Below are 16,798 nucleotides of genomic sequence, written 5' to 3' on the forward strand. Positions count from 1 at the left end.
AGTGACCTGTTTATTATGATAGTCCTAGCTATAGTACCTCAATAGTGACCTGTTTATTATGATAGTCCTAGCTATAGTACCTCAATAGTGACCTGTTTATTATGATAGTCCTAGCTATAGTACCTCAATAGTGACCTGTTTATTATGATAGTCCTAGCTATAGTACCTCAATAGTGACCTGTTTATTATGATAGTCCTAGCTATAGTACCTCAATAGTGACCTGTTTATTATGATAGTCCTAGCTATAGTACCTCAATAGTGACCTGTTTATTATGATAGTCCTAGCTATAGTACCTCAATAGTGACCTGTTTATTATGATAGTCCTAGCTATAGTACCTCAATAGTGACCTGTTTATTATGATAGTCCTAGCTATAGTACCTCAATAGTGACCTGTTTATTATGATAGTCCTAGCTATAGTACCTCAATAGTGACCTGTTTATTATGATAGTCCTAGCTATAGTACCTCAATAGTGACCTGTTTATTATGATAGTCCTAGCTATAGTACCTCAATAGTGACCTGTTTATTATGATAGTCCTAGCTATAGTACCTCAATAGTGACCTGTTTATTATGATAGTCCTAGCTATAGTACCTCAATAGTGACCTGTTTATTATGATAGTCCTAGCTATAGTACCTCAATAGTGACCTGTTTATTATGATAGTCCTAGCTATAGTACCTCAATAGTGACCTGTTTATTATGATAGTCCTAGCTATAGTACCTCAATAGTGACCTGTTTATTATGATAGTCCTAGCTATAGTACCTCAATAGTGACCTGTTTATTATGATAGTCCTAGCTATAGTACCTCAATAGTGACCTGTTTATTATGATAGTCCTAGCTATAGTACCTCAATAGTGACCTGTTTATTATGATAGTCCTAGCTATAGTACCTCAATAGTGACCTGTTTATTATGATAGTCCTAGCTATAGTACCTCAATAGTGACCTGTTTATTATGATAGTCCTAGCTATAGTACCTCAATAGTGACCTGTTTATTATGATAGTCCTAGCTATAGTACCTCAATAGTGACCTGTTTATTATGATAGTCCTAGCTATAGTACCTCAATAGTGACCTGTTTATTATGATAGTCCTAGCTATAGTACCTCAATAGTGACCTGTTTATTATGATAGTCCTAGCTATAGTACCTCAATAGTGACCTGTTTATTATGATAGTCCTAGCTATAGTACCTCAATAGTGACCTGTTTATTATGATAGTCCTAGCTATAGTACCTCAATAGTGACCTGTTTATTATGATAGTCCTAGCTATAGTACCTCAATAGTGACCTGTTTATTATGATAGTCCTAGCTATAGTACCTCAATAGTGACCTGTTTATTATGATAGTCCTAGCTATAGTACCTCAATAGTGACCTGTTTATTATGATAGTCCTAGCTATAGTACCTCAATAGTGACCTGTTTATTATGATAGTCCTAGCTATAGTACCTCAATAGTGACCTGTTTATTATGATAGTCCTAGCTATAGTACCTCAATAGTGACCTGTTTATTATGATAGTCCTAGCTATAGTACCTCAATAGTGACCTGTTTATTATGATAGTCCTAGCTATAGTACCTCAATAGTGACCTGTTTATTATGATAGTCCTAGCTATAGTACCTCAATAGTGACCTGTTTATTATGATAGTCCTAGCTATAGTACCTCAATAGTGACCTGTTTATTATGATAGTCCTAGCTATAGTACCTCAATAGTGACCTGTTTATTATGATAGTCCTAGCTATAGTACCTCAATAGTGACCTGTTTATTATGATAGTCCTAGCTATAGTACCTCAATAGTGACCTGTTTATTATGATAGTCCTAGCTATAGTACCTCAATAGTGACCTGTTTATTATGATAGTCCTAGCTATAGTACCTCAATAGTGACCTGTTTATTATGATAGTCCTAGCTATAGTACCTCAATAGTGACCTGTTTATTATGATAGTCCTAGCTATAGTACCTCAATAGTGACCTGTTTATTATGATAGTCCTAGCTATAGTACCTCAATAGTGACCTGTTTATTATGATAGTCCTAGCTATAGTACCTCAATAGTGACCTGTTTATTATGATAGTCCTAGCTATAGTACCTCAATAGTGACCTGTTTATTATGATAGTCCTAGCTATAGTACCTCAATAGTGACCTGTTTATTATGATAGTCCTAGCTATAGTACCTCAATAGTGACCTGTTTATTATGATAGTCCTAGCTATAGTACCTCAATAGTGACCTGTTTATTATGATAGTCCTAGCTATAGTACCTCAATAGTGACCTGTTTATTATGATAGTCCTAGCTATAGTACCTCAATAGTGACCTGTTTATTATGATAGTCCTAGCTATAGTACCTCAATAGTGACCTGTTTATTATGATAGTCCTAGCTATAGTACCTCAATAGTGACCTGTTTATTATGATAGTCCTAGCTATAGTACCTCAATAGTGACCTGTTTATTATGATAGTCCTAGCTATAGTACCTCAATAGTGACCTGTTTATTATGATAGTCCTAGCTATAGTACCTCAATAGTGACCTGTTTATTATGATAGTCCTAGCTATAGTACCTCAATAGTGACCTGTTTATTATGATAGTCCTAGCTATAGTACCTCAATAGTGACCTGTTTATTATGATAGTCCAAGCTATAGTGAAAGATCTGAACACTGAACAGAACATACACAGCATTCTGCATGAGACAGAACAGATGGCTTTAGGGGTACATCAGAACCTCTCACTGTAATGGAAGTACACATGGTGGTTCTAGCATGGTGGCTCTAAAGTTTTGACATCAACATGCAGGTTTGGAAAGGCATAGTGTATTATAAGTCCAACAATATTCCGAATAGATATCATTTTTACAATTCCAAAGGTACATTTATATATAGCTACATGTAGTTGGGTACCTGGTGCTTCACTAGTCTATGCTGAAGTCTAGTGGACTATTAGACAAATATAGTGTAATTAGCATACTGTGTACAATTATGTTTTAAGACAATAGGAACACACTGAAGCATATGAAAGGTATTAAATGCTGATTGGTTGCATAAATACAGCATCGTATCATGAACGTAAAAAAATCTTCTCTAAAAGTTTATTATTTGAAACTCAAATTTTGGATTTCATGAAAAAATCTATTCAAAATTCTCTATTTTTTAAGCAGCACTACGTAATTTCAATTTCAGAAATTATTTGTCAGATTCCATTTCAAATTACAACGTAGAAAGACTGTTTTATCAGATGATGATGTGTCTTTATGTTTCATTTCAGGAGACTTCAAAATATTTAAAACATAAAATGCAATGTCTTATCTGTATATCATATCAATTTAACTGACTGTTCCACACTGAACTTTTTAAAAAGGTAGCATACAATTGTTAACACGAATTACTGCTATGGTGTAGAATGCCGACAGTAAAGACCAAATCAACAAACGGAAAACATTACAGACCTTCTTGCCAAGAACCATGATTGCAGCACTTGGCATTTAATTCCAGCTGATTGCAAGCTTAAATATAGACACAGAATGCTAATATGGAAGTTGTTTGTACAGACCTCAACAAGACAAAGCACAAAAAAACAGTGTGAGATTGTCTAATTATTTGCCAAAATCAATTTTTGGTCTGGCATACAAACCCTATGATCAAGACTATGTGTAAAAGGTTGGAATGAAGATGTCAGGCATAATGAAATATAATTATACTTGCACATGTAACACAAAATGCTTCCCTTCATCATGCATGCTGATCACAATGCCAGTTAGAAGTAATTTCAGACTTTTGTTATTATCATCAACCTACATGTCCGCTATAATTATTGCCTTCTATTCATTTTTTTCTGATGGAACAAACATTAGCATTGGTACATTTCCAAGTGCTGATCAGCTTTCTGAATATCAGGTGAAGTGCAGGGTACTTTGTATATAGCAAGAGGTATACTTCTGATACACGTATATAGAGGTTACACAACGAGTGGTTGTTGAATATGGTATTTATTTCACTTGACTTAGTTAATTTTCAAAAGTTACAAAAGACACGAGCTTTAGCGAGTGTCTTTCTGTAACTTTTGAAAATTAACTAACGAGAATGAAATAAATACCATATTCAACAACCACTGTCGTGTGATCTGTTTCTACCACAATCTCATGATCAGTCGGAAATTACATACACACATGTGTTTGTTGACAAGGCTGGGCTAGTGATATGACCAATATGTAAAACGTCACTCATTAATAGTCAGTCAGACTGTCTAAATAGCGATAACGGGACGTTGGGAGAACGAAATATTTCCCGACACTGTGACAGATCTTGTTTTGGTTTCACGACCTGGACATGCGACGGTGTGACGTCGAAACGATATCGAGCGTCTGTAGCAATTTTGCCTGAAACTAGCGATCAAATCTTTAAGTATTATCTTTTTATATTGCCTTAATAACCCCCCTTTCCGCATAACCTCACAAAGTCACCAACATTAGTCGGATGTTGACAGCCGACAACGTAAACAAAACAGCAGGTGGCAAAAAGCATGTGGAAAAATCTTCCCGGTCAAAGTTCATCTTCTCAACCAATCAAAACTCTTGAAGGTCATATACCACGTGTGGTATATAACTCATATTTATCTAACAGTCTGCATGTTTATACAATGATCTGAGAGTGGAATAACACAGTGTATTGTGGTAGAAACATGCATACTCCAGATATATCCATCCTCTCTTCAAGGAATCAAGCAAAAATATGCATTCTAGGTCGTACATATAATAATAATAATTCAAGGTTCTTATAATTTATATACTGCTTTATCACTTGTAACCTTAAGTTTGTAGGTCGTCTCAAAGCGGTTCACAAATTATTATCCGTGGTTATAGGGCCTTTGCAACCAGCCAATATATTTCTCAACTCCCTGACATACATGTACAGCTAACATTCAACAATTCTAGCACTGCCCAACCACGTACTCATTTACAGCTGAGTAAACTGGAACAAGCGGAGTAAAGAATCTTGCTCAAAGATACAACAGTGACGTGACTCGAACCCGTAACCCTTCAGTCAAGAGCTCAGCGTCCTACCACTAGACTACCGTGCCTGTACAACACTTGATCACTTCCTTTTCAGTAAATACCAAACACCAGCAGAACAAAGGAATTTAAAAGAATGTTGCTAACATCAAATAATCTTTACTGTGACAGTGTTTGAATTCATGCAACAATTTCTAGTCAGTGACAAAATGTAACTTCAATATAAACATGACTTACAATAAAAAAAAAAACAGTACTTTATAGTAAAAAGTCAAGATAGTCTAAAAATAGTTGTTTTGAATAAATAGATTTTATGGACATACATGAACATTTATCATGCTACAGCTTAGGTAAAGCATGTCTACTGTGTACACTAAGAGTGACTAGCTGTATTTATCAAGAAATGGTGTTACATAAGAGGAGATACAGAGATTGGAGGTCACATGTGCACAATACATCGTAAGACAATTCACAGCAACTGCCACATCCTAATTTAATTAGTCTAAAGAAAAAAAATCTTATATTAGGAAAGGTTGTTGCATGCTATAGATTTAATGCTGTGGATTTCAAACCATATTGAGCCAGTGTCTTATCTATCTAGGCTGGAATCAATAGACCATACTGCCACGTATTCACAGCCAAAACCAAATTACTGCAAACACGATAGAGTCTGAGGTGATAGCAAGCTATGATGTTGGCAATGTGATCGGATTGGAAGCAAATGAAATCTGTGGTGTCACTGATAATCACCTAAAGACCATCATCAGCAAAGCGTGGAAAGGCTATAAAAGGACACACATATCGTGCATGATAATTACAAGGTATTCTTTCTGTTAAATTACATTGAAGCTGACCACAGAACAAATTTATATATTTTGTAAGGTTCTATTCTACTTTTTGCTTTATTAATTACATTGAAGTAGTATTCATCAGACAAATATCAATTAGTAAAAGGCTACATTATGCTTTTGCTCCATTACAATTCAGAGTGGTCATCAGGTTAAATAAAAGGCAATATTGTACCATTTCTCTTAATTACACTGGATGGTAATTTATAATCTCCACAAATACAAAGCTATGTATTTATAGTCTACTTTTCAATTTCCGCTCCACCTCAATGCAGCTCATCAGATATAAGGCAATATTTGACTACAGTAAATCTTCGGGTCAGTTCGAACAAAATTAAATAAATATTGTCAATCCTGTTCGAATTACATGAAATTTTAGCCGCTAAAATAAAGAGTAGTTCGAACTATCCAAGTCGACTTTGGTAAAAATCACGGTAAATAGTCAAGTCATTGATACGGAACGACGACGGCCTTATTGCGATATATAAAAATTTGCAAATCTGGAGATCAATAATGGTGTATATGTATTTCTTTCTTATATTTACTTACATGTTTATAATCAATTATTAAGTTCAATTGCAAAGCAGAGACAAGTATGTAGGTCGCAAAGCAGTACATGTTTTCTCGAGTAGTTCAGTTGTACTAATCAGAATGCGGAGGGTGGATTGAAACTGCAATTACGGATTAATAGTTTGATCGACCACCTGGTCAGATATTTTTGTTTCGGCACATGTATAGGTAATATATCAAGTAAGTTATAAATCAGTGACTGGTGGCCAGGTCACGATTATATAATCAAATTGTAATCACAGTAATATGACAATACACACTTCTGTCAGCAATGTGAGTTGTGAGGTAACATTCGGCACTCCATGCACTGTTAGGATATTATATATGGTTCGGGCCTAAAGATGTTTGACTGGAGCATGCACATGTTTACAAGAAAGAAACTCAATTATCAGTGACATATGTGACTTATTTATGTACAAATTGTCCGACATTGATGACAACAATGGTCGCATACGAGTGCTACCCATTATTCAGTAGTTAAACCCTGTCGATGCGCAAATAGATCAAGTTTAAGCGAGTTTCGCGAGGCTATTATTGCATCGCGAATAGTCAACCTCGATCAATTACTACGTAAGTTCAGTACTCAAGTTGTGTGTTCGAACAATCCGAAACGTGTGTAAGCAGGGTTCGAACTATCACTAGACAGAAAATTATTATTTTTATTGTTCAAAAAGTGTGTTTGAACTATCCGCCTATTCGAACTGACCACTGCTTTACCGTACTTCTCTATTACATATGATGGTAATTTCAACATATACAAACTTAGTTATATTCTTCTTTTCAATGGTCATCAGAACAATTCAATGTAAAGGCTATATATATATATATTCTACTATACACAGGAACAGTTTTCAGGACAAATTTAATTTTATAAAGATTCTATACATTCTCCTAAGCTTCACCAAAGCATTTATCCGGACAAATATTAAGAGATACTTTTTTTCTCAAATACACCAGAACAGCTAATATTGGGATAAATTAAATCTATTCATTTCTGCTTTTTGACACTTAAGTGGCCATGGCCGCCAGGCAATTTTTATTATTTCTCTATTGATATAAATTCAAGCTGTCATTGGGACAAATACAAGGCTATATACATATATATTATTGTGTTTCTGGTAATCAATTTGTACAGGTCTCACATGTATAGAAGTCACTAGACCTTGGGATCAACCCACAGGTCAAACAGCTGTACATGTATCAGATTCATGTACATGTATCCAAGTAATACATGACTTACTGTACACTACATGTCTAATTAATCATCCAGTCAGTCTCAACACCTTCAACTAGCAATGACCTGAACTGTGTCACATACACCAGTAATGTAACTCGTCCTGGCAGATCTACCATAGTCTGCATACATATAGCATAGATACTAAATAGCACCTCATCAGTCTGTACATTATAAACAGAATTGTTGGGGTGTTTGCTTTGTAGTGAAATGCAGACTGTATATATCGCCCGTACTGTCTAATAACAAAGCTATCCTCTGCATTGAAATGTATACTGTTAACATGACTGTTTATCATCAGCCTACAGTCAGTATCAATGCACACATATCATTGTCTGCTGTTGACTATACATCAGTTACATTATATATACTCAAAATAACCTGCAGTGAACCAGAACTTGCCTGGGTCAATTGTCAGTGGCCATGCAGGTATAGCTAATGATTGGTAGATCTTGAGTATCTGTCTTAAGAGTTCGGAGGTCCCGGGTTTGAATCCTAGTTTTGCCATGCATTTCTCTTCTCCTCTTACATCGAGGCCTGTGACCAACCCTTGTTTCAAGTACTGGGTGAATGCTTGGCAAGGGGATACCCGAACCTAGGTTGTAAATAGTATTGTCTCTGGGGATGAAGACTTGAAAAAGAATAGAGGAAGGTAACGGAACTGGAATTTGGAGGTACGAGGTTCGAATCTTAATCTGACCCTTGTCTCTTGTTACTGTAGTTCATAGTTGACTTTAAATCAGTAACATCAGTAAGCTATAGTTTGATGTTGACTATCTTAACTGTACAGAAGCTACTATAGAATTAACCTACCTGTAGATGAGGTCTTATCACTTTTAAAAACCTTTTGATTTATTTTTTTAATTACCATGAACAGTATTATTATGATTTTGTATTTGGATAATTTGGATACTGTTAGTGTTAAATGGAAATAGTTCATCCCTGTTTCATTTTGTCTGCCCCCCTTGAAGTAGATAGCAATTCAACACACTTACACAGGCATAGAATATAATGTTAGCCATAACCTGAATGTGTTAACTATTAGGTCATTCTGAAAATTCCAGGTCATATATATATATACATATACTCGCTCTGCACCCATGGATGTCACATAAATAGACATCAGAACGTTATCAATAATGCTGTACCACTTCTCTCTTGCATTCTGGTAAACTCGTGATCACAGCAACGTTATATACTGATGATCATGATATGCTTCCCAGTGTTTATGTCTTGTTCAACTCAGGGTCAGCCTCAGGTACGTATACTGACCCTCCCTCATATACTGACCCTCCCTCGTATACCGACCCTCCCTCGTATACCGACCCTCCCTCGTATACCGACCCTCCCTTGTATACTGACCCTCCCTCGTATACTGACCCTCCCTCTGTACTGACCCTCCCTCGTATACTGACCCTCCCTCCCTCGTATACTGACCCTCCCTCGGAGTGCTACACACAATTATGTGCTACATCATTCATGGCCACCACTGCTGCAGTATACACAATTGCCAAAGTTGTGTTTGAGGTACATATGCATGCTTTCCATGGAATGGTATTGCAGGTGTTTCAGTAGACCCTTCATGATCAGTGGTTTTTCAGGTGTTTCACTCATCAGTAGACCCTTCATGATCAGTGGTGGTTCAGGTGTTTCACTCATCAGTAGACCCTTCATGATCAGTGTACATCTTGCATTTCCCTCCCCAAATTTAGTTTTGGCTAAAATTAACCTGTTAACTGTAAAAAGTGCAGCTTTGATAAACTCCAAAGTTTATATTTAATTTATGAAGTTGATAACAATTTAAAATAGGACCTAAAGTTTCATTGTCCCTTTATTGTATTTTATTTTGAGAATACAAGGTAAGAGTTATAATCTTGGAATAATAAACATACATTTATCTGCCAGTGATCAATCTACAATTTATTTGTATGGGTCCTTTTCAGCTGTAGATGTATTGGTAAAATCGAAGGGTTCAACAGTGTTTAATTTAAATCAATTCTAATGAGTATAGGACTCGATACTCATGTACATTTGTCACTGATGTATATTATATTATATTTATATCCATCAAGGACAAATGTACATGAGTACCGAGTCCTATATACTATATATATAACATCACAACGCAATTTTCTCTACCAGTAAATAAAATTTCCTTTGGCCATAATTTGTTACCTACTTGCTAGTTGCTAATAATGCTACAGTGACATGCTGCATAAATTATAGATTCATTTTATATCTTTGTTTGCTTAGTTCAAGTACACAGATATATTAAACCCATAAATTATGCGTCCATTTTCAATTTGCCTTTGGCTGGATAATATATATATATATAGAAATATCTGATCTCTATCTGACTCCTCCATCTCACAGCTTTAGCAGACTTTAATATCTACATGTATATGTCCTTCCACAATGAGTATATTTTATAAACTTTTTATATTAGCAGGCAGATGTACATGACAAATCATCAGTGTGTAATTTTATTATCTTGTGTATACATTTTTAATTGAAAACTGCTAGATTCAATAACAAAAGGGAAGTAGGATTTGCTTCAGTGAATGATTTGTACTCATTCAGTTTGATATATTGAACATGTAAATATATCTCGTGTTCAAAATCAACAGAAACAAATCAACAGAATGAAAACATTTTAATAATATAAAATCACAGTGTATACCCAATCAGTTAACAATACGATAAATGTTTACAAGTGACACTTTATATAAGATGGAAAATATATATAACCCTATACCACGGACTAATAAGACAGTACTCAATCTAATTCCTACCTACATGTATACATTAATGTTTTCGATTTCCACAATTTCCTTCTAAGTATAAATTTTGATCCTTAAATTAACTCATTAACCCCTTAAATTGCATATATATATATATAATGACCTATTCCAACCTTTGAATTGGAAGAGTTAAATGTGTCTTCAGGGGTGAATGAGTTAATTCTGCAGGAAACATTTTCAACTCTGCCATCATGTCATATGATACACATATCCACATTGCATGCTGGTGGTACTAATGATGAATATTCCTTGGCCTTGGAAATTGCTTCCATGTAATGTGGGTCAGAAAATATATTTTTCTTCCAATAATCAAAGAAAACAAAATTAATTAAATCAACAGATCCTCAGCTATTAATTTTACTGGCCCTTCAAATCAGGAGAATTAACTTTTTTCAACAAAAACGTAAATGACAGGGGGGGTTTCAACTCAATGGAACATTTGATTAAAAATGGTTGGCAAAAGTCTTCAAGAGTGTACAATTTCATGGTTTCAGTACAAGGCAGATTTCACGAAATTCAACTAACCAAATACTGAAATGAACAAAGGGCAATAATTATAACTTTTGCAAAAATCATTGAATCAAAATTCTTTTCAAGGAAACACAATAACATATCATAATTATTTATCCTACTAAGTTTCAAAGAAATCTGTCAAAAAATGTAGGAGAAGATCTCCGGACAAAAAATCAAATACTGAAATGAACAAAGGGCAATAACTTTTGCAAAAATTGTTGAATCAAAATTCTTTTAAGGGAGACACAGCTTCATATCATGATTTGTCATCAAGATACCAAGTTTCAAAGAGATCCGTTGAAAAATGAAGGAGGAGATTGCCGGACAAAAATCAAATACTGAAATAAACAAAGGGCAATAACATTTGCAAATACAGTCAGTTGAATCAAAATTCTTTTTAAGGAAACTAAGTTTCAAAGTGATCAGTTGAAATATGTAGGAGGAGATTGCCGGACAAAAATCATATACTGAAATGAACGAAGGGCAATAACTTTTGGAAAAATTAGCGAATCCTATTTCTTTTGAGGGAGACACAACTTCATATCATGATTATATTGTATACCAAGTTTCAAAGAGATTGGACGAAGAATGTAGGAGGAGATTGCAGGACAAACAAAAGTTTACGCCAGACAGTCGGACAACGCCATACCATAATACTCCCGTCAAATTTGACGGGCGTATACAAATTGTACAATTCTAAGCTTAACATTGTTTATGAATTGACCCCCTACCCCCCCCCCCAATAAAAGGAGGGGTTTGCTGCCAGTGGCTACTCGGCCCGATGAAAGGAGGGGGTTGCTGTCAGTGGCTACTCGTCCCGATGAAAGGAGGAGGTTGCTGCCAGTGGCTACCCTGTCCCGCCTACTCATGACGTAGAGATTCCCATTGTTAACAGACAGTGGCCGTGGTCAGTCTAGGGTTAATGGCTCCTATACTATCTCAACTGTGTGGCTGGGAGGACTAAATGAACCCCAGTAAATTACACATGGATACAATTTTGGTGGGCTGGAAGCTTGCGTCAACTATAGGAAATAAAGACAGAGTATAACTTTGTTACACAAACAATCCCCCCAATGGTACTTATGAAGAAGGGTTTTAAAGATTTAAACCTCAAATTCCCCTATGCGGCTCCGCAACTATGCACCCAGATGGTCCACACCCTCTGTTTTTAAAAATCTTTTTGCCAAAGGAGTATCCTTTTTGGGCCAAGGGGACACAATTTTGTATAAACTGTGGGTGTGGCCCCTTTGAGTGCAGAGGGGCAGGGATCAAAAGGAGAATTGGAAGTTTAAATTTTCAAAATCCTTCTTCTGTAACATTGGTAGGAGTTATACCAAATTTGGCCTGGAGTATCCTTCAATAATTGGTTATGTATACCCTCATGATAATAAAATAGAACAGAAGCATTTTTGATATATGTATGACATCCTAAAAAGTCAGCGCTTATGGCTTTTTACACCTCTGTAAGTATCGAGTCAATGATATTGACAATGTCCAACATCGTCGATATCGACTTTCAAACAACAATGTACGGCAATATGCAACTAAATCCGTCACAACAGTGCACTGAACAGAACTTTATATAATTAACTGCCAACTGAGAAACTGATACATTATAGCATCAAACCTTTTGTTTTAACATAAAATCAGTATACAATGGTATACAATTATATAAGGTAATAAAAATATGATGCCAGGAGTAATTTGAACCAGCCAAAATAGCAGTTGAAGCGGTCAAATCGGCCCGGCGGACGTTCTTAATGAAACCCCTGATGACTATCAGCCGTCCGGTTCATTAGAAGAACTTTTTAAATTTGTTTATAGATATTTGACCCCTAACATTTAGCCATGGAAGTCAAGTAGATCATGATCCTTTTTTTCCTTCATACACTTTGTTGTGCTTTACCAAAGGAACCTACTAGCTACTGATAATATACATGTACACTAATGATGGTCCTTGTGAAGTAAGAAAGTGTTGACAGAAGATGTACAACAGACACTGCATCGTATCAAAGGAGCTCACAGGCACTATTATGCCAGGGGAGTTTCATAAACTATTGCAGCTTGCTACTGACACACTAAAAGGAACTTCCCTTGAGTTCCTGTAGATTAAGTGCTTGTCTTGTACTCTTTTTGTAATCTACTGGGTCCAGACCTACTACCTGTTATTGATAATGCCGTTGTAATGTCAGTTTGATGTTGTTATTCACCGAGTCAAACCACAATATACTATATATTTGGATTATACTTCAAACATTCTCTACACACATCCACATAACCGTTGTTTACACATTAATCCCATTAATGATATCAATTGACATAACAATATCTAATCTGGGCCCAGTATGGTATAATATATATAATACATAAAATGGTGTAACGAAAGTAATCTTGGATGGAAAAAAAATCTTATACATTGTTCTGATAACGGCCCATCTACAGGGCCGAAACATGTAAACTGGATTAAATTTGCTGAGACTTCCCATTAGATGTTGTCTGGTCATGTCTTCTTTGAGTTTCAAGTAGCTCAAATGGTAGAGCGTCCATCTAGAGTTCTGAGGGTTCCCGGGTTCAAACTCTGGTCTGGCTGTTGCATTTCTCTTTCTCCTGTTACAGAATGGGCTAGCTTGCCAATTCTTGTTTCAAGCACTTGGTGAATTAATGCTTAGCAAGGGGATATCAGAACTTGAGTTGTAAATAGTTGTGTCTTCAAGGGTGGAGACTTAATTAGAAAAAGATGCAACAGAATTAACTGGACAGGGTAGACCGTTGACGACCAGGTAGCTTAATTAGTAGAGCATCCATGGCCATCTAGTGTTCAGACTCGGCGGGATCCGGGTTCGAACCCTGTTCTAGCTGTTTCTATTTCTCCCATTACAATATTATCAATGTAGAACACTGATATGTACAAATTACTAAATACCTAGAAAAATATGGATATTGCTGAATATTTCGCTGGAGTTTAAAAAGTGGAAACCAGAGTATGTGTACATGTACTACAGAGATAAAAACACTCAGGAAATACATAAGCACCTTAAATTATTTGTCAATGGATTACAATGTCAATAAATAGCTGGGATGACACCCACCTGGTCTTTGTAGATCATACAGTTCACAACCACGGTTCAGAATTTACAATTGGATGTATTGACATGGTTATTAGATCTTACAAGAGTTTAGAAGATGAGCTGGCGCCAAGGTAGAGTGTAAAAGTGTGGGTAAACAAAACGTTATCAGTTCTATTTTACAACATTGGCCAACAGCAGGCAGATAGAATTTCTCGGTCTACTTCATATTAAAGCTGATACAGTGGGTGACTGGACATTCGTGGATGTGTGGAGACCTTTGTCAGGGTGGGGTTTTATAGCTAAGGTAATAAATGCACCGTTGTTACAGTACTCAACGTCCATATGCATGGCATCAACCTACTATATAGCGTATACATAGCTACAGAGGTCTAGATCTACACACACCTCGTTTCCCTTCCATTTTGACGTGCTGTTCAACTATTGCCAGTTGGCAGTTCATTTAGCTAAACAATGACAATATAGAAAACTTACCCGAGCGTTGAAATAAAACCACAGACACTTCCCTCTGCGTACAAGGAAACTATATCCCCGTAATGTAACACGGTTGCAGACATTTTACGATGGGAATTTATTCTGTTTCTCTCGAATCGTCTGCTGTCATACCGAAATCTTCATGTGAACCCATTTAGGAAGAATTTTACGTCTCGCTTCACGTCAAATCATATTTGTGTTGTCATCTGAAAAATGAAATCCAATATGAATATCCACAAACCATTTTTGGCATTTGATAAAGTTTAAAATACGGGAAAGTACATCCAAACTTGACAACATTTCACAGCCTTACCTTCGCGAGGCAATCGCTTCCGTGACTGCTGCACGTACTGACCCCTAGCGGGGAAAACTGAAAATGCACCAGCATTTCGCTCAGGGCTCGATAATATCGAATGCTGTGTCATAAATAAACGCACCAATACAATTTAATCTCAGTCATGACAGATAATAAGATATTCTGTATAAAAAAATGGAAATCATCCAAGTTAACAGAGATACTCCAAAGACTTATTTTGTGACTGGCGATAAACATTGGAAGGGAGATAACTTCGACTAAAACGAAAGCACTTCAAGCCTACATGTACAATTTACGTCTTTGCATTTGGGGATGATCTAAATAGGACAATCACATGGATACTCAGAGATGTTTTTTTCCGAAAAGTTGCGTACATAAATTATATCAATAACAAAACATTATATATATTAATTACACTGTTATTACTGTAAACACGGAATTAGATATTGTTAAGCCCGTGCTGTAAACGACAAATATGACAAAGTGAAAACCTGAAAAGTTACATTCATTACTTGAAACAGATCTATCTCTATAAAAATTGTAGAGGTACACAAAGATAAAGATAGTTTATAAACTTATTACACTTTAAAAGGAACGCACATTATGTGTCCATTTAAAATTTAACTGAATGAATTATACCCATCTATAAATATTGATCTTTTCACGGGATTAAATTAGGTCTAAGTCCGTGTCCTTATATTTATATTTTACGTCTCATATGTAGATCATAAAACAATATAGTATGTCGGACTCCCCCGCGATGGATGAACCACAAGCCATTAAGACCAGTTCTCTGTAACCACCAAAAAATTAGTCAAATGCCACATACAAAAAATAATTTGAAGATTGATAACATCATATCAAATAGTGTAATGTACTAACTGCATAATGTTATTTTTTTCAGTACAAAAATCTTTGTTGAATTTATTAAATATTTTACAACATCATTTTGTTTAAGGATGTGCACCTCTGAGAAGTCAAAAATTTCCTGTATTAAACTTTTTTTCTTATATGGATTTTTGGAAAAAGGAATTAATGTCATAGTAGAAAATGAAAAAAAAAACATATGTCCGTGTGTTCGTTTTTGTGCTATGGTCGGTCAAAGATACCAATTGAACACAACATGTGATTTCAGGTGATTTTTTGGGTTTTGACCATTTGCAGAACAAATTCATACAATTTCTTCCAAGTGTTATCAGATATGTATGAATGTTTGTAGAATTGATGAAAATATTATTTTCTTTTAAATTATGGAAGTAACATTTCTTAATCTTATTCTTTTAACTCAGAAAGCCGATTTTAGTTACCCCTACCCCCTATTTTTTAATGAGAAAATACTCATTTTTACCATTTTTTTACAGATTAAACGCTTGATATCAAAAGTTCTGGTATTTAACTTTTTTTTTAATATTTAATGAATTAAGTGAAAATGTGTTTCTCTTTCTAAAACATCTACAAAAATGGAGGGTCAGTGTGCTTCCGTTTGCCCTGTTATCATTTGTGTTATTTTTCACTTTTTTCAGGGTCAAAAATCAAAAGTGCTTCAGTTACACTAAATACTAAAAAAAAAATATCAATAATGTATAATTTGCCAGTTTGTTGCATATCATTTTTATCATATTGATCATTATAAAGTTGTACAGTAAAATTGAACCTGCTACAATTAAAAATGGCGACACAATGACAAGTTAAGTGATCAATCTAGTGTCAAAAAAAGGTGATTTTTTGGCCTTTTTTGAAGCGCAAGAAATACACATTAAGGATCCTCGTCCCAGCCAGAGCAAAACACTAAAGATTTCCACTGTCATTTTTCTCTTCCCTTGAATAGATTTCGTTGGAATAACGTTTCGACTACAGAGTTGTGTCCCTTGCATTGAAAATCTGTATTATATTCGTATATAAAAAATGCTATATTGTATGTTGTAAATTGTATATA

At 35.3% G+C, this 16,798-nt stretch overlaps 1 protein-coding gene across 1 annotated transcript in view; it reads right to left on the reverse strand.

Moving 5' to 3' along the window:
- LOC110460372 (inositol 1,4,5-trisphosphate receptor type 1-like) overlaps window positions 1-14,926 on the reverse strand; it is a 150,222-nt gene extending 135,296 nt beyond the window's left edge. Inside the window, 2 exon segments of the mRNA XM_021513245.1 lie at window positions 14,547-14,752; window positions 14,860-14,926. Coding sequence (XP_021368920.1) covers window positions 14,547-14,629 — 83 coding nt within the window. The 5' untranslated portion in view covers window positions 14,630-14,752; window positions 14,860-14,926.
- Between the last annotated feature and the right edge of the window lie 1,872 nt (window positions 14,927-16,798).

The sequence above is a fragment of the Mizuhopecten yessoensis genome, unplaced genomic scaffold, assembly GCF_002113885.1.
Source record: "Mizuhopecten yessoensis strain PY_sf001 unplaced genomic scaffold, ASM211388v2 scaffold10377, whole genome shotgun sequence".
NCBI classification, from domain to species: Eukaryota; Metazoa; Mollusca; class Bivalvia; order Pectinida; family Pectinidae; genus Mizuhopecten; species Mizuhopecten yessoensis.